Source organism: Caloenas nicobarica, chromosome 22 (assembly GCF_036013445.1).
Source record: "Caloenas nicobarica isolate bCalNic1 chromosome 22, bCalNic1.hap1, whole genome shotgun sequence".
Lineage (NCBI taxonomy): Eukaryota > Metazoa > Chordata > Aves > Columbiformes > Columbidae > Caloenas > Caloenas nicobarica.
This window is the reverse complement of record NC_088266.1, coordinates 3741202-3762117: the sequence shown is the minus strand read 5'-3', so window position 1 is coordinate 3762117 and position 20916 is coordinate 3741202. Positions and strand designations below refer to the sequence as shown.

The 20916-nt window shown below is 45.2% G+C and overlaps 2 protein-coding genes across 6 annotated transcripts in view; one reads left to right on the top strand and one right to left on the bottom strand.

The window, feature by feature from the left end:
* The window catches only part of MTOR (mechanistic target of rapamycin kinase), a 57799-nt gene extending 49441 nt beyond the window's left edge, over positions 1–8358 (bottom strand). The window contains exons 1-11 of the mRNA XM_065649821.1: positions 8285–8358; positions 6887–7050; positions 6402–6510; positions 4900–5132; positions 4348–4548; positions 3454–3588; positions 2736–3011; positions 2312–2420; positions 1390–1576; positions 1074–1202; positions 3–247 (exon numbers count right to left, since the gene is read on the bottom strand). Coding sequence (XP_065505893.1) covers positions 3–247; positions 1074–1202; positions 1390–1576; positions 2312–2420; positions 2736–3011; positions 3454–3588; positions 4348–4548; positions 4900–5132; positions 6402–6510; positions 6887–7006 — 1744 coding nt within the window. The 5' untranslated portion in view covers positions 7007–7050; positions 8285–8358. The remainder of the gene's footprint in view (positions 1–2; positions 248–1073; positions 1203–1389; positions 1577–2311; positions 2421–2735; positions 3012–3453; positions 3589–4347; positions 4549–4899; positions 5133–6401; positions 6511–6886; positions 7051–8284) is intronic.
* UBIAD1 (UbiA prenyltransferase domain containing 1) overlaps positions 1–14336 on the top strand; it is a 326949-nt gene extending 312613 nt beyond the window's left edge. Inside the window, exons 1-4 of one of the 5 annotated variants that reach the window (XM_065650283.1) lie at positions 8637–8860; positions 9053–9611; positions 10539–10627; positions 12279–14336. In XM_065650283.1, the coding sequence (XP_065506355.1) occupies positions 9089–9611; positions 10539–10627; positions 12279–12347 (681 nt within the window). In that variant the 5' untranslated portion in view covers positions 8637–8860; positions 9053–9088 and the 3' untranslated portion in view covers positions 12348–14336. Of the gene's footprint in view, positions 1–8636; positions 8861–8880; positions 8958–9052; positions 9612–10538 lie in introns of those variants that run through there. The other 4 variants (XM_065650280.1, XM_065650279.1, XM_065650281.1 and 1 more) reach the window with 4 other exon arrangements.
* The last annotated feature ends 6580 nt before the right edge of the window (positions 14337–20916 follow it).

The following is a 20916-nucleotide window of genomic DNA, read 5'->3' as shown; positions in this document are numbered from 1 at the left end:
ACCTTCAAACTCAAAGCTCCCCAGCGTACGAAGGGCAAGGGTGATGCTACCCACATCGCTGGCCTCTGGGATGTTGGTGAGGCTAGGGGAGGCAAGCTGGTGGGCAAGGCCCTTGGGCATGCCTGGATGTCGCAGAGGCTTGTGCATTAGAACAAGGGAGAGCATTTTCAGCAGCCCATCCTGGATATCCTTCTTCAGCTGGGGGATCTGACGACTCAAGTCATACAGCACGGCTGTCAGAGCAGGGCTGAGGGCAAGAAGCAGGCAGATAGTCATTAGAACAGAAACAGTGAGGTACATATTTCACCTTTTTGTTTATGCCTTTGCCCATCAGAAGAGAATTGTGGGCATTCACACATCACAGCAACACCTGAAAGCAGAGCACAAGAGTCCTTGCGCAAACTCAGGCAGAAGACGACCTTGCATGAACCTGGTGAGCAAACTGCCCCGGCAGCAGCACATATTGCTACATTAGGCAATACTGTTAGAATACTGTTACAAATTTAAGTGACTCCTTATACTTGTGCTTTTTAGACACAAAGGTAACTAAATTCATTTCCAGATGTTAACATTAATCTAAACAGCTTTGTACTACTTGGGTACTTTCTCCATATCGTCCCATACTAACAGCTTCACAAGCTAGGAAATTTCCAGTAGGAACTGTCAGCTCCAAAGGTGAAAGAAGCTAGGAGCAAATAATTCAGCTCTTCAGTTCTCCTTCCCTGCCAATTTGATACGGCAGAAACCTGCTGGCCTTCAGAGGCTTTCTAAATTTTTGCAGGTTGTTGCCAAAAGTGTTTGAATAGCAGGAAGTAAAGGAGATTGCTTCTGAATTCACTAGTTGTTCTACAAGATTTTTTTACACAGAGACCAATGCTCTTAAGTAACTCAATAAACACATTAACACTTAAAACATATTATTCTTCTGAGAGTGCTAAACTGATCTTCTGGAACATCATTTAAAAGCAATAATCCTCCTTCTAAACCTGAAGGCTTTCAAGGTCTCATTCTGTACGGCCAACAATGCCATCCAGTGGCTAAGAGAAAAATGTGCTTCTGTGCCTTGTCCTCACCTCAGGCCCACAGCCAGCATCGGTTCCAAAAGCTCTTTGATATCCTGCTGGATACTGGGTCCCATGGCTCGTGCCAGCATACTAATGCAGGTGAAGACTGTGGCGTCAACTTGCACAGACTTCTGCCTCCTGGAAAGGGACCACATAGTTACTTAAGAGGAGCTGCTATTTTTCAAACATCTGTCCTCATCCCACTTCTGTGTTATCAGTCTTACAGAAACACCACTGATTTTAATACAATAATTTGATTCCACGTCACAAAAACTACACAAAGAACAGGTGTTTCAGTTTCTTTCTCTAACCTTCACATACTTACTTGTGAGCAAAGTCCTTTGGTGGAAGAGCTGCTTTTATGATTTCAAGGACTTTTGGCAGGTAAGCTTGAAACTCAGACCTCACAGCCACAGAAAGCAAACCCAAGGCCTGGAAGGCTGCTGTTCTCTCCTTCTCCTTCTTCACACAGCTGAGAACGTGACTCATTGTGTCCGGAAGATACTGATCAGCTGCCCACAAGACAGGACAATAAGGATATTGGAACTTGTTTAGGTTCATGCAGTTGCATCACATTTGCAACAACACCTTTATGAGTACAAGGGAACAGACACAAAATTTGCTGACATGAGCAGCAGCACACACACCTCACCATATAAAATATTTAAAATATTCAAAGCCCAGAAGGCTTTCTCTTAACAACAACAACAAAAAAAACCAACACACACAAAAAAACCCAAACAAACAGACCAAAAAAAAATAATTAAAAAAAAAAAAAAATCACCAAAATAAAAGAGCTGGGAGAAAAAAAACCCACTGCAACAAGTTCTATAGGCAAATAAGATCCAAGCATCTTGTTTTTACAGTGATTGATTGGAAAGTTGAAATAATAACACAAAGTTTGTTCCAATCCACTTAGAGCAGCTTGTGACTTGCCTCCAACTCTGATAACAACAACAAAAGAACACAACGCAAAAAAGGAGGTTCTTTCTCTTAGGGTATTGATCACAGAATTTAGACAATAGTTTTCAATCCATTTTCTTCATCAGAGCAACACTTTGGCATCAGATATGAAGTCACACTTATTCAGAAAAAAAGACTGTCCTCCCACAGAGGAATTTGTTCATCTTACAAGCATGTTTGTACTGCTGCATTGCCTGCACAAGCTCATCTGGACCAAAGAAAACTGGATAACTTCCAGCACAATTTCAGCAACACTTCTAACACCCAACCATCTGTCTTGTCACCTGTGAATGCTGAAGGCCGGAAAGCTGCCAACCGTGGTAGCAGATTGAGAACCGTCATCTGGATCAAAGAATTTTTGCTGGTTCTGCACTTGAGAACCCACTGGCACACCTGAAAAGAGACAGATTGAGCTTTGAAGGGTGGCCATGGGCAGTAACGCATGAATGTTCATTACTTGGGTGCCTTAAGGCATTCTACTGATATTTGGCTTCAGAGTCCATCAGAAAAATGGATAATTAGAATTGCTTCCAAAGAAGGTAAATCACTTGCTCTAAGACAGTGACAAAGCTGGGATACATATAATTAACGAGTTTTGGTGCCTCAGTTCAATATTAGGCAGTATTATCTGCTAAGTAAGGACACGGAGGACAATCGCTCTACAAGAATCAGTGTTGGTGGTAGACAAGTTGAAGAACAAACACTTACTTGATCAAACTTCTCTTCCATTAGATCCCTGCAGCATCGACTTTCTACCAATGTAGACTTCGCTGGGACAGGTGAGGTTGCGAACCCCATGATTCCTTGGTGGGCACTGTACCCCAGAAGACCAGCTAAAGCGTTTGACTGGGAGGGCTGAAGAGACTGGAAGCTAGTGAAGGGAGTGATGTGGCGAGGTTTGGTACTGAAGCCCATCAGGTCTTTGCAGTACTTGTCATGCACAAGCTGCTGCTGAGTGATCTCTTCCATCTCCTCTCTAAGGCGCTGGACAAAGTAGAAATGCAGGATTTTTTTTTTTAAAGTAGCTGCTTCCCAACACAGTGCTACCCAAATCTCCTGAGCAGCATTCTATATAATTGATATACAAATGGCTGTAAAGCATCAACCAAGCAAAATCCAGCAAAAATATTTTGGTATCTAACATGAAGGAAGCCCTCATTCTATAAAAAATTTTTGTCATTGTAATTAATCCAGTTAACAGCACTTTCCATCAGAGCTTAACACCTACTCAGCCCAAACTTGTCACTGTTATTTCTGACAGACCTCCATTTGTAATAATCAACAGACTGACTCTATGTGGGACTTTTCAGCCCAACCACCCCATTTCAGGCACAATGGGGTAGTTCCACTGACTGATTGACAATGTGTAGCAATTCAGCAATCTGGCAACCAAAAGCCACAGTCCCCATCTTGTTAATTTGCTCACCTCTCCCTCCATACTGCTGATTCTCACTAGCTCATTGAGGATCAGTAAGGCACCATGGATTCGGTCATCACGGTTCATTCCTTTTTCTTTGGCCAAAGTCTCATCGAAGCCTTTCTCAGCCTCTTCATATGTATGCTTTGGGAAAAAGAAAAAAAAAATCTCCATGATCATGTAGAAACAAAGCCTGTGGAAATAAAGTAGTACTACCAGTCAAGAGTTACTGATGCCCTGTAATTTTCCAAGAGTATCCACAAACCTCAACTGAGTAATAACAGAGTACAACACCACAAAATTCAGATTCACCCAGAAGTTGTGGACTCTGCCGCAGAGCACTTTCAACAGCATTAATCAAACAGTCAGTCAACCATGCCATGGTATAAACTTCATCCATATCTGCATCACATATTTGACTACAAGAAAACCAAGTTCACATTTGGCTGCACTGCCCAATCCTTATTTGATATAATGAAGCTTGAATTCAAGTGACAGTGGCAGCAAAGCCACAGTTCAGACAAAAGAACCCTTACCTTTTTCACTCATGGTTTATCTACACTAATAAAATCATCTGCTAGTAAGAGATGACAATAGATAGATGACTGCATGGCTGTAAAACTAGGTCGGGCTCAACAGCTGAAAATGAGCTGCAGACAGAGTAATGGATTCTTGATGGAATTAAGTCTATTGCTTACCTTTACAGTGGGCTAAAGGAAGTACTCATTTTTGTAGGTCATTATATTTTCAACCCTTTCAAGTGAAGGCAGTTTTCTACTGACAACCGGACATTCTGACAAAGGTGACACAGGTTTTTAGCTTAGACAGATCTTCTAAAAACCAGCATTTGACCATTTGCATTGCATTATGAGAAGGTGCTTCAAAACAAAGTTATTTTCTTACTCTGTACCACTGGGGCTTCTGCATCTCTTTCGGCTCGCGTTGGGTGGTGAGGATAAGGCAGGCTCTTAAGGCAGAAACAGCTCCCTCTCGGATGGCCTGTTTGGGATCCCACACAGCCACAAATATATTGTCAAAAAATGGCTGCACTTGTTGGAAGAAGAAGGTAGGCACGCTGATTGCCAGCTCACGCAGGACAAGAACCTGGAGGTGGGAAGGGAAACAGTAACAATCTGTGAGGATGAGCACCCATCAACAAACCTCCTAATTTCTAGACCATAGATCACTTATTTAGGCTGTTAATGACCGTGAGCCTGGGCTGTTTCCAGCTCCATACTTTTACAGCTCCCAGCACAATGGTGTCTCAGACTTTAGTCACTGGGCTAAGGCAGAAGCAATGAGGCAGCACCATATCTGTAACAGATACTCAGACTGGCAGCCTTTCTGATCCTGAGGAGAGCTGTTCCACAGCTTTCTGTGCACATCCACCACTGTTGGTTAATCCTAACTATCCCATTCCAAGACAGATGAAGAAAAAAAAAAAAAATCACTTACAGCTGCATGTCTTCGACCTTCATTCCTGTCAGCTCCCAGCCATTCCAGAGCTCGTTTCACCTCAAACTCCACATACTCAGCTGTGAAGGTGTCACCTGCCATCGCAAGTCGCCCGATAGCCTTGGAGGCCATCTCCATTACAACAGGGTCATTGGATGGCAAAAGGTTCCTCAGGTAGTTGGCAAACCTGCCGATACGGGTGGCATTACCTCCTTCAACACCGATAAGGCTTGCTGTAGAGAAAGGGAGCAATGCTATAGGTTCTCCTTCAGTCCGTGAGGCAGACAGTAGGTAACCCCTGTATGAGAGTTAGTATTCCCCATCCATTCCTTACAGATCCCCATTAACTGCTTCTAAACTGCAAATCCACACACACAAAAAATGGAATGAAGCAATAGGAAAGGGCCACCATTCCTTCGAGCCTGAACTTGTTAAGCAGGCAGGGAAACGGATCCAGTAGCCTCATACATTTTCCCCATTTTTAGTTAAAAAAAAAAAAAGCCACCCTCGGATCACAGACCCATTCCCAATAGAAAAGCATCCATCCACATGGAACTACTACAGCCAGTCCACTTCAATAGAGAAGTCAAAGACTGAATGGACCAAGGAAATTGCTCTCCCATCAGCCCTAAAGATGGTCTCTCCTCGTCAGGTTGGAAGCACACAGGCAGGCAGCAGCGTGGGGGAAGCTTTCACTGCCCGTGTCTGGGTTGTACCTGCTCTGTAGGTAAGAAATCTAGGGTTTCCATGGTGGCACCTTCCAATAGCACTAAATTCACAGAAACACTTTTAAAGTGATACTGTCTGCTTAAAATCAGACATTGTCAACAAAGATTTCTCTAGCTAAGGGACTTCCACTGTCTTCAAACATGCTGGGATTGGATGGTTGTGTCTGTGAGACTAAACCATAAGCAGCTCCTATTTTGTTACTAAAGAAGTAACTGCTACAACACAGACTACTTGCTTGGAAGGCAAAGTATTTTTGCAAACTGATTTCCCGAAGAGTCAAAATGCAGGCAGCTCTGCCATGTCACCGTGAAAGCACAATCAGAGCAACTGATGGAGCAGCTGATCAGAATCAAAGCAGAAACAGTGCAATCTCCTCCCAGGGGTGGAAGCTGCTGTTATTGAGCCAGGTCAATTAAATAACAAGAATCAATCTCCTCAGAAGAAAACTGAGAAAAGTCAGACCACCCTGATACATATAAATGGACAGCACAAACTGTTCTCAGCTGAGCTCAGCACTCATATTTGATTATAGGCTCCCAGAAGAGCTCAGGGCCCATTAAGCACCAGGTTTTCAGCCACTCTCAGCACTCGGCAGCTCCCGTGCTGACACTTACAGACAGTTTTTCAGAGCCCAGCAACTAGCACGCACCCAGCATACTGAGCAGTCAGACGTAAGGCCCCAATTATAAAAGCTCATTCCTTTTGAAAATTTGTCCCTAAAGACAGAAGTGTGAAGAGAAAACTCGCCGGAGGCATTAAGCACTTTCACTCACCTATAGCCAGAATCCCACCCTTCCTTTCATTTGCATCAGAACTGGAGACCAGCTCAAATATGTGATGGTTCAGCTGATCATAAAACCTGGTAGATTCTTCCTGACTCATCTGTAAGAAGAAAAAGTTCGAATCAGCTTTTAGCATTTTTTCATTCCTTCCTGCCCCCCCAAACCTCCATAAAGACAATGCTTCTTATGTCACTTAAATAAAAACAAATTAAACCAACCATACATTATAAATGTAAAACAGTATCTCTCCTTTGTGCCCTAGACATATCATGTTTATTTATTCTGGTGCCTGACAGCCCATCTGTGTCACCAACTCATTCATCTCTCCTACATGCTGGGGCGAAGGTAAGCTCCTGGCTACGCCCCACCTCCTCTCTAAGACCAGCTTCCATATTTCCAAAACCTCCATCCCCAAAGTACTCAGCCCTATACTCATATGACAAACAGGGATAAACGATCTCATTTGCAGCACTCACTTCACGGAGCTCCATGGTGACATAATGCTGCAAGTCCTTGGCAGCTTTTGCCCTCGTCTCTTCACTGCGACTCTTCAAGCCGTTGGCAAATTGTTGGAGAATGGACACAGTGCCCGACATGACGGTGGTATGTTGGGGCTTGGGGGCGTCAAGTCCTGCAAGTTCTTCAGAAAAAGACTTTTTTTTACTGCTTTCAGCTATTGAAATATCTGAGCTTCTTTCTTAATGCTGTCCCTACTGTGTGTTTCCAAAACACGTTCCATTGCATGCAAGGATGCTGTACCAGTAAAGCATAAAATTACAAGTCACAACTATTTCTTAGGCCTTGCAACCCTGTGATAAAACTGTATCACCATAAAATACCTTGGCCCCCAGCCTACTTGCTCTCCAGTTCCTCAAATACCCAAATACGCTCCAGTAGGTCAGGTGCCCACCCCATGGTGATCTAATTCTAAATCCAGAGTCATGCAATAGCTGAAAAATAGCAAGGTGAGATTGGGGTTTATCCTACAACAAGCCAGCACAATCATTCCCATGATTATACCATTATCATATCTGACTCCTCCTTGAATATTTTCATTCAAGTTTCTCCACAGAAATTCTCATTTTATACCAACACAAGGAAGACTCGGCACTCAGGGCCTGTTACGTTCTCCAGTAGATATTTAGAGATGGGAAGTCTACCTATAGCAACACCAATCATTGCAACAGGATGTTTACTATCATAACACATAACCAAACTCTCTCATGAGTCTTTCTTTACGTGGAAAATATTTTAGAGGTTTGAACTCCTCGATTTTCAGGTTACATAAGCCCAACCCGAGTACTCGACAGAAGGCCCCACAGCAACACAAGGCACCGAAAATTCAACTTCTTCCTCTCTAAATATACCCCACACAAAGATCCACCGGGATTACACCGTGAGGTGGCTTCAGGGCTCCCCCGCGGCTGGGAGCCAGCAGAACCTCCCCCGGCCCAGCGGAGCAGCCCCATCCCCGCCGGCCGGGCCGCCCCTGCGCGGGAGTTCCCTCCCTGCCGCACCCGCGGAGGGACGCGGCGGCCGGCGGGCAGGAGCCGGCAGGCCCGGGCCCGCGGGGATCCCACGGCCGGCGTTCCACAGGCCGGGAGCGAGGGAAGGGTGAGGCAGGGCAGGGCGGGCACCGCCGCCGGAGTGGGCAGGGGGCCTCTAGCGGCAACGCGGGGGTCGGAGGGCTCGGGCGGGCGGGTCTGGGCGGGGAACCGCGGCGCGGGGCCGAGACGCCGGTGCCGCTGACAGGGCGCGGGGCGCCACCCCGGCGGGCGCTGAGGCGGGAGGGCCGTGGTGGCGGGGCCGTGACGGGAGGTGGGGTGAGGGAAGGGGGAGGCGATGCCGAGGGGAGGCTCCGGAGCCGCACTCACCGCCTCCGCCCCGGCCGCCGCCGGTTCCCCAGCTCCGGGCCCCGCGCCCTCCCCTCCGCCGCGCCTGACGGACCGGCGAGCCGCTGCTAGCCAATAGCCCGCCAAAAGGGCCTTGATAGGCACCTCATCTGACCCGTAGAAAAAGAGCAAAAGGGAAGGAGCGCTCGCAGCTCCGCCCCTTCTCCCAAGGAACCGCAAGGAGACACTGTCGCCTTCCTGCCAATCATCAAGCTAACCGGGAGTGAGTGGCAGTAAAACTGACCAATCAGAAGGCTGAGCGTGTTCTATTGGTGAAAAGTCCACGCTAGGCCCACCTTCCAGGCGCCCGCTGGCTCCTCCCTCCGTAGCGCCTGTGCGCATGCGTGAAGGGAACAGCGCGGTGCGGGGCCGCGCCCGGTGTGCGCTGCTGAAATGCGTCCGGCTGCCGACGGCAGGACCAAGGGCAGCCGGGGCGCTGCCCGGCTGCAGGTGCTCCCTTGCCGTAACGGTGCCTAGAGCAGTGGTGGGCTGTGCTTCAGGGTGACCCCTTACAGCCGCGCGTTGGACCGTTTAATGTTTACGCCGGGCGCCGTTGCGGTACGCGCCCCTGCGCGGAACCCGCTGCGCGAATCGGCGGGAGCGGCCGGCGGGCGCAGGCGCGCGGCTGGGGCGCGCGCGGGGCGCGGGCGGGCCGGTAAGGGCGGCGCGCGCCTCCCCCCCTGAGGCGCCGCACGCGCGCGGCCATGGCGGCCCGAACCCCGCGCTAACGGGCGGCCCTTCCCCTTCCAGGTGCTGCCGCTGTGAGCCGGGCCGGCGGGGACAGCGATGGGGCCGGGAGACCTGGTGCAGAAGATCAGCATTAGCGCCGAGAGCCCCCGCGGGAGCGAGAGGAGCGAGTCCGGCTCCGCGCTGGCGGGCGCTGAGAGGGGCCCCCACGGCTCCTGGAGGCAGAAATGCGCGGCCTATGTGCTGGCGCTCAGACCCTGGAGCTTCAGTGCCTCCCTCACCCCCGTGGCCCTCGGCAGCGCCCTGGCGTACCGGGCCGAGGGAGCGCTGGACCCGAGGCTGCTGCTGGGAAGCGCTGTCACCGTCCTGGCCGTGCATGGGGCCGGCAACTTGGTGAACACCTACTACGACTTCTCCAAAGGCATCGATCACAAGAAGAGTGATGACAGGACGTTGGTGGACCAGATTTTGGAGCCCCAGGACGTGGTGTGGTTTGGAGTCTTCCTTTACACTGTGGGCTGTATCTGTGCGGCTGGGCTCTACACTCTCTCAACGCTCAAGCTGGAGCACCTGGCCCTGATTTACTTCGGAGGACTCTCCAGCTCCTTCCTTTACACTGGAGGTAAGCGCTGTATCCCATTTGCTGTGAGTCGGAATGTAAATGTGACAGAAGTAGGTCACTTGTCAAGGGTTTCGAAAAAGTGATCTATCTAGTTAACCGCCTTAAAAATATTTGGTGGTATTTCCTGAAGTACTGGTTCATAAACTTGTGTTCTTCATTGATTGCTGTGGGAAGGCATGGGAACAGGTATGCCAAGTTTTTCAGTTGAAAAGTGGTGTTGAGACATTGTTATTTACATATGTGGCTTTAGATGCTCATCAGAACTATTGCTGAAACTTTTTGTGATGTGTATCTCATATCCCTCAGCAGTACAGCTCACTGCGTATGTTCTTTTACATTGGTGGCATCTGTTACTTTGGTTTGGAAAGTTTTGTTGTTATTCTCTGGATGGAGTTTCATTATGAGAGTAGAACAGTTTGTGTTTGTTCTTAATAGGATGAGGATGTTTTTATTGTATTCCTGTATTGAATAGATACAAACATAATTATTATGAAAACAAAGTCAGTTTCGAGCTGTCAAACTTTCAAACAGTTATGTGACTTTCCTGGAAAGAATCTTGCCAGTTTTGTGTTTTGTTCTGAGTGTTTTGTGTGTTTCTTCAGGATCAGGTTCTAATATGCATGATCACACTAGAAAGTACCTTATTTCTATAGATTTCTGCAGAAATCTGTACTTCTAGATGCAAAAATGGGTATTAGAACCTGGGCCGTAGTTTCTGTTACATTGTTTGACTGGAGAAATTCAGAAGTTGCATTTCCTTTATTATCTTTGGAAAAAAGAGAAAATATGCTTCTTGATCATAGCTACATGTGTGTTGGTTGTTTTGCAATATTTCTGTGGGAAGGGCTGATCTATTATGTTATCCATTCTCTTCTGTCATTTGAGTTGTTTGACGATGCTTCATTTTATTCTTGTGTCTTGCCACAGGAATTGGATTTAAATATGTTGCCCTTGGAGACGTGGTGATCCTGATCACCTTTGGGCCCCTGGCTGTCATGTTTGCCCATGCTGTGCAGGTTGGTTATCTGTCTGTCTCGCCGCTGCTCTACGCTGTCCCACTAGCGCTCAGTACTGAGGCCATCCTGCACAGCAACAACACGCGGGACATGGAGTCTGACCGGCAGGCGGGTATTGTCACCCTGGCTATCCTCATCGGCCCTGCCTTCTCCTATATTCTCTACACCGTGCTGCTCTTCTTGCCCTACCTGATTTTCTGTGTGCTGGCCACACGCTATACCATCAGCATGGCGTTGCCACTCCTCACCATCCCCATGGCCTTTTCATTGGAGAGGCAGTTTCGAAGTCAGAGCTTCAACAAAATTCCTCAGCGGACAGCCAAGCTCAACCTCCTCCTGGGGCTTTTCTATGTTTTTGGTATTACGCTGGCACCAGCTGGTGCTCTGCCCAAACTGTAACAAGAGCTGTAGAGTCAGGCCTCACAATTCAGTATTGCCAATTAACAGTAGATGATGTGGGGAGATGACCCACTATGGACAGTGGGAAGAATGGAGAGACCGTGTTGAGCTGTTGATTGTATGTGAATTTGATGATTTCTGGTCTTGGTTAGCTTGTGCAACAGACTTTAAAAAGTTATTTGTCAGTTCTTCAGAAGGTGTGAACTGTACAGCTTTGCTTCAGTGGAGCAAGGTGACATGAGGACAAGGAAACATTTAAAGAACCTCATCCTTCTTCCACTGAATTCTTTCACTGTCAACTCAACAAAAGTAAGATTGAGCCTCAAATACACACTTGCTGTTCCCTTCACAAGCACAGTGATTGCTCTTATCACTCCTTTTCTTACGATGGTCAAGGAGTCTCCTGTCTCCTGTGTGGTAAACAGAAAACACTGCCAAATGTTTAGCATCACAACAATGTAGGTGCTATTACTTCACTCCCTTGTGAGCATAGTTCATCTTCATCTGTTGTATTTGTTTTGTTTTGTTTTTCCTAGACAAATTTTGAGCTTTTATTTCCAAGCCCCCTGAAATGCACTAGATACTAATTCATTAACTGTTGTTTCTGCTTGATCCTGACAGTCTGGAAATTTCAAAGTTATGTATCTCTGTGGAATGTTGGTGCTAAAATGGAGCATGAGTAGCCCACTGCACAAACTTTAAGCCAAAATTTGTATTCCACTATGAAAACTGAAGCCGTAAATGCAAATCATTCAACTGAAAAGCCCTCAATGCATAGATAAACAAATGGTTTCCATTTTTGCGTTTGCTTAGAATTTATTATTTGAAGTGACAGTCTTAGAGTTAAGGGAGAGCCAACAGAGTGCCAGATTTCTCTGTCTGAATATGGATTAATGGATACCTGAGTGGAAGAACAAATCTTAGTTTAAAAAAATAATTTTTCAATTATCTTTCTCCACTTATTTAGGAGCCTGGAGTATTACAGTCAAGTGTCTTATTATATGAAGCCCAAAAAGAAACTCTGTTCAGGATAGGAGAAAGATACAGGTTTAGAAAAATGAAATCAGGATTATTGCATTGTCTCTGCATTAAAATTAGGACTGGAAACAGGAAGAAACCATTTTTGTTAACAAGATTTTTCCTACTAGTCCAGACTGAATCACATTTAAATGTTAAGTTAGCTCTGAAGTGAAGTTCCTCACCTCTTTCTGCCCCCATACACCTTATGATTTTGTTTTGTTTTCTCCTGCAGATGTTGCCACTTGACATTCATGTGGCCATTTGGAGAACTGATTGTTTCAGCAATTGTGTAGCAGTGTGAAAAACATGCCAAACACAACCGGGAAAAAGCGTGACTTCCAGTGCAAAGATGCATTTGATCCATACCATGTTACTCAGTGGCAACTGAATTCTCTTCTGTGTTGGAGAAAAAGTATTCCTTTCCTGTATGCAGGGTTTTGGGGAAAAGTTTGTTTACAGGTGTTGTAGAAAGCTTCAGTGGGATTGATAGAGGTGTTGAACTAGAGCTAGTGGTGCCTGGAGCACACCCTTGCTTTTGAACCAAGTGGGAGCGTGCTAACCACTAATTAAAGGGCTTTTAAACATGAGCAATAAACCAGCAATAAACTGGCATGGTGTTATCTCGCATCTGTCATAGGTAAGTTGTGCCCTTGGGGGGTCCATCTGAAAGTGCCGAGTGTTATATTAGTGGAGTGTGCTGACAGTGGTAAAGCTGAGTTGATGGTACAAGATTACATGGTATAGACAGTTAAGTGACTTTTAATGGCTTCATATTGTCCAGTGTTACCCAGCTGTTGGTCTCCTGCTTTACAACTGAGCTGTAGTTAATGAGAAGGATTCTTTGCAGGTGTATTTTATGAGCCACAGTTTCATATTTTATTAAAATTGGGCAAATGATCTCTCTAATCCGACTAGGCACAAGAAAAAAGGAGATGACTTCAGCAGCTGCGTGCTGCTTGCTGCAGTAAAATACTTGTTTAGATTAGAAACATGAGGAGAAAATGCAAAAGTTCAGCTCAGCTGGGTGGACGGAGATATCTAAACGGTTTTTGAAACTGTTTTCAATACAGACACAACACAGTATCTATTGTTACTTCCTTGTGGACCTACAGAATAAAGAACAGTCAGTCTGGCTCCGAGATGCACTTCACTTTTTGGCAAAGCAAAAGCTTTTCTAAGCATATGGACTGAGCTGGTGAATCTATAACCTTGCAATTGGGGATATGTAGGTTTATTAGGTTAATCCCAGCATGGCTTTGTTGCTGCCCTGTGTAGCAGCTGCGTGCTTTCTTTTATGATACTTTGTTCTTTTATAGCCGTCAGTTTAAAAGAATGGATAGTTACCTTTTTCTACTCCTTTTACATAAACTAGAGTACTCAAGCTAAATTCCTTAACTAATACTTGGCTCATATCTTTGGTAACTGTAATTGTAAGGGTGGAGAGATGTAGGTTCTGATCATTGGTGGAGTAGCGTATGTAACTCTAATTGTATCTAGGCTGCCCTTTACTAGCAAGAAAAAGCCCACTGTGTAGGGTGTCTCCTTACTGCTGGAAAGGACCAGGGCTTTTTGTTACAGAGATGAAGGAAGAGCTCACTAGTACATGTGTCTTTGTGGAACACTTCTTAAGGTGGGGGGGATTCAAAGCATTTCAGTAGTAAGAAGGAGATGAAAAAATCAGTAATTCCTTACTAGCAGATGCTGGTTGCCTCCAATTCCCTGTCTGTGAAAAACAATATCATTCCAGGTTCTTAAGGCTATTAGTAATAAATAACACATTCTTCATCATGGCTTTGAGGAAGTAATTTAACTTCTCTGTCTAAGAAAACAGCTAATTTTTGCCTACCTCACAGGGATGCTGAGCCGACATCATTGTCGTAGAGAGCTTTGAAAGTAAAAAGTGCTTTATCTCTGTGTGCTTTCCAAAAAGTATGTTAGTACTAGAAAACATTTTAGGTATGAACTAACCTAACAAGTGACTTAACCAATGTAGGTAGACCAAAAAAATCTCCACATAGACATTGAGTGGTAAGAGAGATTCCTTTATGGGTTTGTTTTGTGATAAGGGTGCTGGGTCTCTTTCCCTACCCCTCTCCTCCCTGCCCCATGCTACTTTCCCTGAATATAAACTTCTAAAACTTCTTTCAGGTCTCTCTTGACAAGCTGTGTTGCAATGTGATGAGTCTACGCTTGCAGATGAACAGATCTGTAGCCCATCTGTTAATGTGTCCTAAAGCACCTCCTGGCCTTTCTTCTTATCCAATAAAATGTCTGAATGTTATTCTGTTAATTATGCTGTGTTTGATTATTTTATATCACTCCAGTTGTATTTTTGCACATGTGTTCGAGCATCTTCCTGGAAGGAGAAGGATCTTTGTCTGCTGTATTTACAGTATAAGTTCATGAAAGATCATAATTTTTTGTGTGTAAGAGTCCTTTTATGAATCACACAGTCCTGTCCTTCTATATCATCAGATAAAAAGGTCAGTAGCAGTGATCATCTCATACTAATGGCAGACTTCGGAACATTTTCATCAATGAGCAGAATTTTCTTTTGTAAGGAGGTTTCAGTTGAACTTCTAATCTTTTTAAATAAAGATGGACTTTTTCATCCTCACCTGTGTGGTCTGCCATTCTTCCAGTGCCATGGTCTCTGCTCCTGACTTGTGATGATTTTATTTGCTCCATAGGACTGTGACAGTGTAGCGCATCCCATGTGTCATAAATGAGCCTAAAGCGTGGCTGTCCCCAGATGGCAGCATTGCTCTTCCAGCACTGCTGCAGCACCCAGGGTACCTGTGCCCTAGGCTGAGGGATCCTCCACCAGGAGCTCTTGGATTGTCCTGATGCCTTTGACCTTGTTCCACAGTCTAAAAAAACCTAATTCCCCATGAGAGAAGTGGTGGACCAGAGATGTCTTGGCCTAGCCTAGACTAGTACTGGACAGCTGTACTGTTCTGGCAAAGACTTAGGGTGCTAATTGAGGTGGGAGGTCCTAGTATCTGCTCTTCTAGTGCTAAATTAGTGTGCAGTTTGTTAACTGGGAAACACCGAACAGCCCAGCAATTTTGACAAAAGCTAGAGTCTTCTTACCTTGAATGGAAAGTTCTTATAGGCAGTGGTTCAATTTGTGTGGGAAACAGGGCCTTGTCACTGATTTAGCACAAAGAATAAAGACAATGCATATTTTTAGGTGTCCCAGTAACCCAAATAAGAAGGCCTGCTCCCTGAATGGGCTGACTGACTAGCGGTAAAGGAATAAACTAAATACCTATTCCATATAGGGGGCAAATTCAGACAATTTGCATCTCAGTGTTTGCAAATAAGGCTGTGAAACATCATCACACTGTGGGAAATGAGCAGTTTCTAAGACTTTGACCTAATGGAAGGAGGGTCTAATAAACCATGTTCCCAGCCTTGTTAGCCATTGTCCCAACAGCTGATGAAATTACTTCGGATTATAAATTTGTGTAGCTTTGAACAGTTTGGCTAAAATAGTAGCATAAAGCACCTTGGGGATGGGGCTGACATTGATGGAAAGAGCCACCACCAAATGGTGCCAGTCCAGCTGTGAATGTCAGAAACTGGCTCCTGGGACAGGAGATCTGTTCACAGTACTAGCACAGGCATTTGTAAAATGTCAGTGGCTAAACACAGTCTCTGCCCCATTTTTTTGTCCTTGATGTGAAACATCTGTCCCAAGAGACTGTGGTGTTCCAGCAGGCACTGCTTCCCTTTACTAGGGTGACACTTGGACAGGAAAGGACATATGAGTGCTGGGGCTTTGACTCTGCACATGATACCTGTCTATAAAAGATGCAGACAGCTGCATTATTCTCTGTCCTTGTGGCAGTAAATCAGTCTGGGGTCCTTGATCAGTTCAGGGACCAGCTAGAGAAGGAGTCATTTACAATAACAAAGCTGGTCTGGGTGGGCACAGAAATAAAGGCATAAAGATGAAGGCAGTGCCTGGTGGAAGTTTAATGGTCTTATAGTGCAATTCCAGAGCCTGTTCCTGGCTGCAGTTTTACAGGTGGCAGCTGAATCAGAGATGAGAATGAAATAGTTTCATTATCAAGTCCTTACACTTCAATTTGTTATAAATTGTTCCAGTCACTGCCAAGTGAGTGACAGTAAAAATAGTCCCCTGGCTTGTTGCCTAGCTCATGAATATAATTTCAATCAGTGCTCACTGTAGACATCCTGGATGGGCAGAATAGCTTGAACATGTGGTTGCAAGGCGGGACTGAAGTGAGCTGGAAGAACTGTATATGGGGAACAAGACTGGAAATAGAATAGGGCTGAGAGGATCTGGCAGAGCTTTGTATAATCCCAGACCTGGAAGAGCTGTCTAACTTTGCTGGGATGTGTCAGGAGTGCTTGTGATCCTGAGGTTGCTGAGGGAGCTGGCTGGCAGCAATCTCCCTGCTCAGCCCATCCCCAGTGCCTGTTAGCTCACTGTGTCACCTCTTGTTAGTCCTTGTTCTCTGTGGCTGATGCTGCAGCTTATTGCCTCACCAATTGGGATTCTATGCTTGCTAGAGTTCAAAGTTGGGTTATAAAAATCTGTTCCAGTCTGAAATCTGCCGTAGAACTACTTATATGTGAATGGATGTACTTACCAGGCTGCAGGGGGAAATGAACTCAGCCATTGATAAAGCAGAAAATCTTGGTTTCTAACAGATTTTATTTGTTTTATTTTCACCCTATGAGTTACCATTTTCTTTAAGGTTTTAGAGAGTAACACAGAGGTGTGCATTTATTTTATTTGCAAAATGGAAAATATTAGTGCAACAGGCAGTGTACAACAGGCTGTTCCTTGACCTCCCCACTGCTTGTTCTCTGCAGGATAGTGGTTCATAGTGGGAAGTTTCCCACCAAAGGAGTTAGGAACACATATAGTTCGTTGTCGTCTGGGTTTTGAGCACAGAGGTCTCTATGGCCATTGTTTTTTATTAGTTTAATATATGTTGAAGTCTACAAATAAATGCTGGGACCCAGGTGGAACAGATGAAATGTGACTAAGTTCTTGGATGATTGATAATGAGCAGGGACTGGAAAATCAATTGTGTTAATTCCTGGCTTGTCACTGGGACGGAGAATTAATGTGAAAATCCGTCTAACTTAATGGTATTTACTCATTATACAGACTGTGATAAAATTGTCTTCAAGCACTGCTTGGCATCACAATTATGGGATTATTGTAGATCCAGAGGCAGGAACAGAAATCCACAAGCACAAAAACTCCCTTCACAAACAGCAAACAAGTGATGACAAGGACCAGCTAGGAGGGCTGAAGAGAAAGCAGACAGGCATCATCTTTTGCTTCTTGTCCTGTATGCTTAGGAACTTATTGCAGGGGCTGCCATTGGGGTGTGATGATTCATCTTGTATGTGGTGCTGTGCTCATGATAAACACCTGCCCCATGGGAATCCTTCCCTCCAGGGTTCCTGAAGCGCTTTGTGGGTGGCAAGGAGGCCGCTTATCTCACAGTGCAGTGGATTCCAGGGAGTGGTTTAAAACATTTGAAAGACTTGAGCACCATCTTCTCAGTTAGGGAGTGGTCTGCTCTTATGCTTGCTGAGCATGAAGAGTTTGTGCCAGAAGGGGAACCAGTGGTGCTAGCTTCCCTACAATGACCTGCCAAATCGGTCAGATAGGAAAGCAGCAAATGGCTGTTGAACTCCTGCAGAAATTTGTGATGCTGTCAGTAACTCCTCTGCAGGACAGAACGCGCATGTACCTGCTTGACTGAGTGGGGAACGCTGGTCTTGATCGTGACTGACAGAAAAGCAAATCTGTCTTCCCAAATGTCTCCTGTCTGGCAGGAGTTAATCCAGCTGGGACAGCATCACTATAATTGATGGTCTATTACTGAATAAGTCATCCATAAACCTTGTGTACTCAGAACACCTGCATCCCTCTTGCTTTTCTTGTCCACCTCCCTCTCCTTGCTGTTGTGCTTCATATGCCCTCCCAGCTTCCAATCTACATTTAAATACGCAAGTGCTTAAAATCCCAGCAGCTCCCAGGGCTGTTGAAAGGGGAATAAAGGGAGATGCTATATAGACTGTGGCACTGGGGTGCCAGGAGGTGCTAGGGTGGGAGATCTGTCTCATTGCAGAGAATTGCCAGGACCTGTGTGTGATGAATATAAAGGCAGTCCTCTTTGAAGCTGCTGGGCTGTGTTTCACCTTGTTTTCCTCTAGCTTTCTACCTATCTCCCCAGCTGACTCCACTGCCTGTGCCGCACAGCAACTCTTAGATGTTGATACGCTGTAATTACTGATGTCTTCAGAGAAATTCCAACAGGCAGAAAGGCTTTTTATCCCCGTGCTGTTCAATCCCAGATCCCTTGTGTCCACCACAATATACCTTGCATGCAGTGTCAAGATTGGCTGGAGATAAGGCTTCCGATACATCACTAGATGGAGCTCACAACATAAAAACTTGACTTAGAAGAGCCAAATGCTGTGTTAGTGACTGAGCTGGCTGTTTTAGAAGAAACATCAACATCAGAATCGATCAAGGAACTCATGGTTTGTCGAGTCATGGAGCAAAAATAATTCAAAATGGCAATTGTAACTAAGCAACCTCATCTGACTAGTGAGCACTATAGTTAATGAAATTAGTGAAACATTTTGGTAACTCATTTCAAGTAACAAATCTATTAGGTAAAAATTTTTCCCTCTGTCCAGAGGCATTTTGCAGAAGAAGGAAGAAAAACTTGTTGAGAAAGTTATTTGTTGTGATTACCTGGCTAGTAAGCTCTTTGGGTCAGGGATCATCAGGGGCCTTTTTTTGCGCACCTAGCACATGGGCTACCCTCTGCCACTGGTGGCCTATGTGTATAACTCAAGTCAAACTAATAAAAGTGGACTACAACGAGATTAAAGTACTTCATTAACAGATTGTAAAGGCTCAACATGTCTAGTGTCTGAGTGTTACATGTTGTGGGTTGGTGTGAGGCACTTGCATCATGATAAAGGTTTATCAAAATCTGCCAGTCATTTATTAATGTATAGGTCTTTAATGTTTGGTAACCACATTTTTAATGCAGTTCCAATATACACTGTGATGAAATGTTAATGAGAGCAGCACCAGGGAAACTGTGCCAAAGCTCAGCATCCTAATGGACTCTGTGTGCAACCCAGCCCATCCCTGGGGATACGCGAGTTGTCTTCACACTTAAATGACATTGGCTTTTCTAAGTATAAATCAAGACGGAAATCACGTGGGCCAAAATAATTTCTGCCATGCTTGCACTGGCTCAAGCAGAATCATACTAAGGATGAATTTGTTCTCTTCTGCTGTCTCTCAGCATCCCCAGGGCTTTAAAGCCAGCATGGGAGATGGTATCTCTTTGGAGTCCTTCTTAAACCTTGGGCATTAACATACTCCTCCGCAGCCAGCCAGTGATAGCAGCAGCATGTAGTGGCTGTAGTATCATTCTTTAGTTTCTTAATAACACAGTATAATGACTAGCTGTGTTACCATATCACTGACACAGAACATTACTAATTATGATGATTAATGGGTTTAATTTACTTAGAAAGAATAATGTGCGATAATTCCATTGTCAAAGCTGAAAGTCTGGAGTTCCAGTTTCAGATTCTGTCAGCACTGTTGTTACAAACCCTTTTGTGTTGGAGAAGAGTCATTGAGAGATGTTATTTCCCATATGTTTTAGAATGCAAGCTGCCTTGGAAATTCTCCTATCCACTGATAAGTGATTCCTTACTGGCTCAGCTCTTATTCAAGTATCCATTAAATCTGTCTTCCCTCAAATGAAACAGAATCTTCAGTATGCATTCCCTCTTGCTCCACTGAAACAGTTAATAGATAATGTTCTTGTTTGTAGTCCAGCCAGGAGTTTTTTAATTACCTGTATAGTTTTATTACATAATGGCAATGTTTGCTCCGTTAGGCTATTGGCATCTTTGCAGAAAGCAAACAAACCTACTGGCATCCATCAAGTTGAGTAATTACAGAGAAGTTGTTTACTTTTTTCAGTTTTCCTGATCAATACTGGCACTAGCTCTGCAGCCTGGGCTCTGAGCCTACCTGCTCACGCTTCCACTGCTGGTCCTGCTGCCCTAGCAGTCGGCTGGTTGTGAGATGATGAGGGCTCGTTAGTCTCGAAGTGTCAGGAGAGGGACAGGCAAATGCTGTAGTTTCGTCCCCAAGAGCCTAGGTACAGGCAATGCCCACATTGTGCCCCGATCTCTTCCTGCAGTATTTTACAGCTAGTGGAATCTAGGCTTATGTACCATAGTGTGTTTTCCAGGGAGGTGGGAAGTGCTTTGGCTGGATGTGTTTAGGCATCTGGGTATCTATTCCATGGAGCCTTCTGGGTTAAACATCTGTTCCATGCGCATCTCCCGTTGTAGGAGGCAGCTCGTGCCTTTCAGGCCTATGTTCAGAGAAAAAACTAAAAAACGAGAGCCCAAATGTATTCCCCATCATATCCCCCCCCTTATATGCTCAATTACACTTGTCCAAATAAGGTGTGAAATGCTATCTAGCAGAAAGGAATCATTTTGCATTGTAGCTACCAATAGAAGAAAGTGCAAAGTGGGAACAGCCTAACCCAAGGCACAGATACAAAGTCACTCTGTCTTTCAATCATTGCCCTGCATTGCTTTAACCGTCCTGTCCAAGGCATGATGAGTATGAATGCCCTGATACAGAGACACGTCTGTGGAGACAACTACGAATGGGGCAGCTGTAGGAGAGCAGAGAAAAAAACGGATATTGCCCCACTCAGTGCCTGTCACCTTTCCTCCCCAAAATGAGAGCCTTTGGGAAGTGGAACACGGCCTTACGTGCTGGCATGCTGTTGATCTGAAAAGTGCTGTGTCTTGGAAAG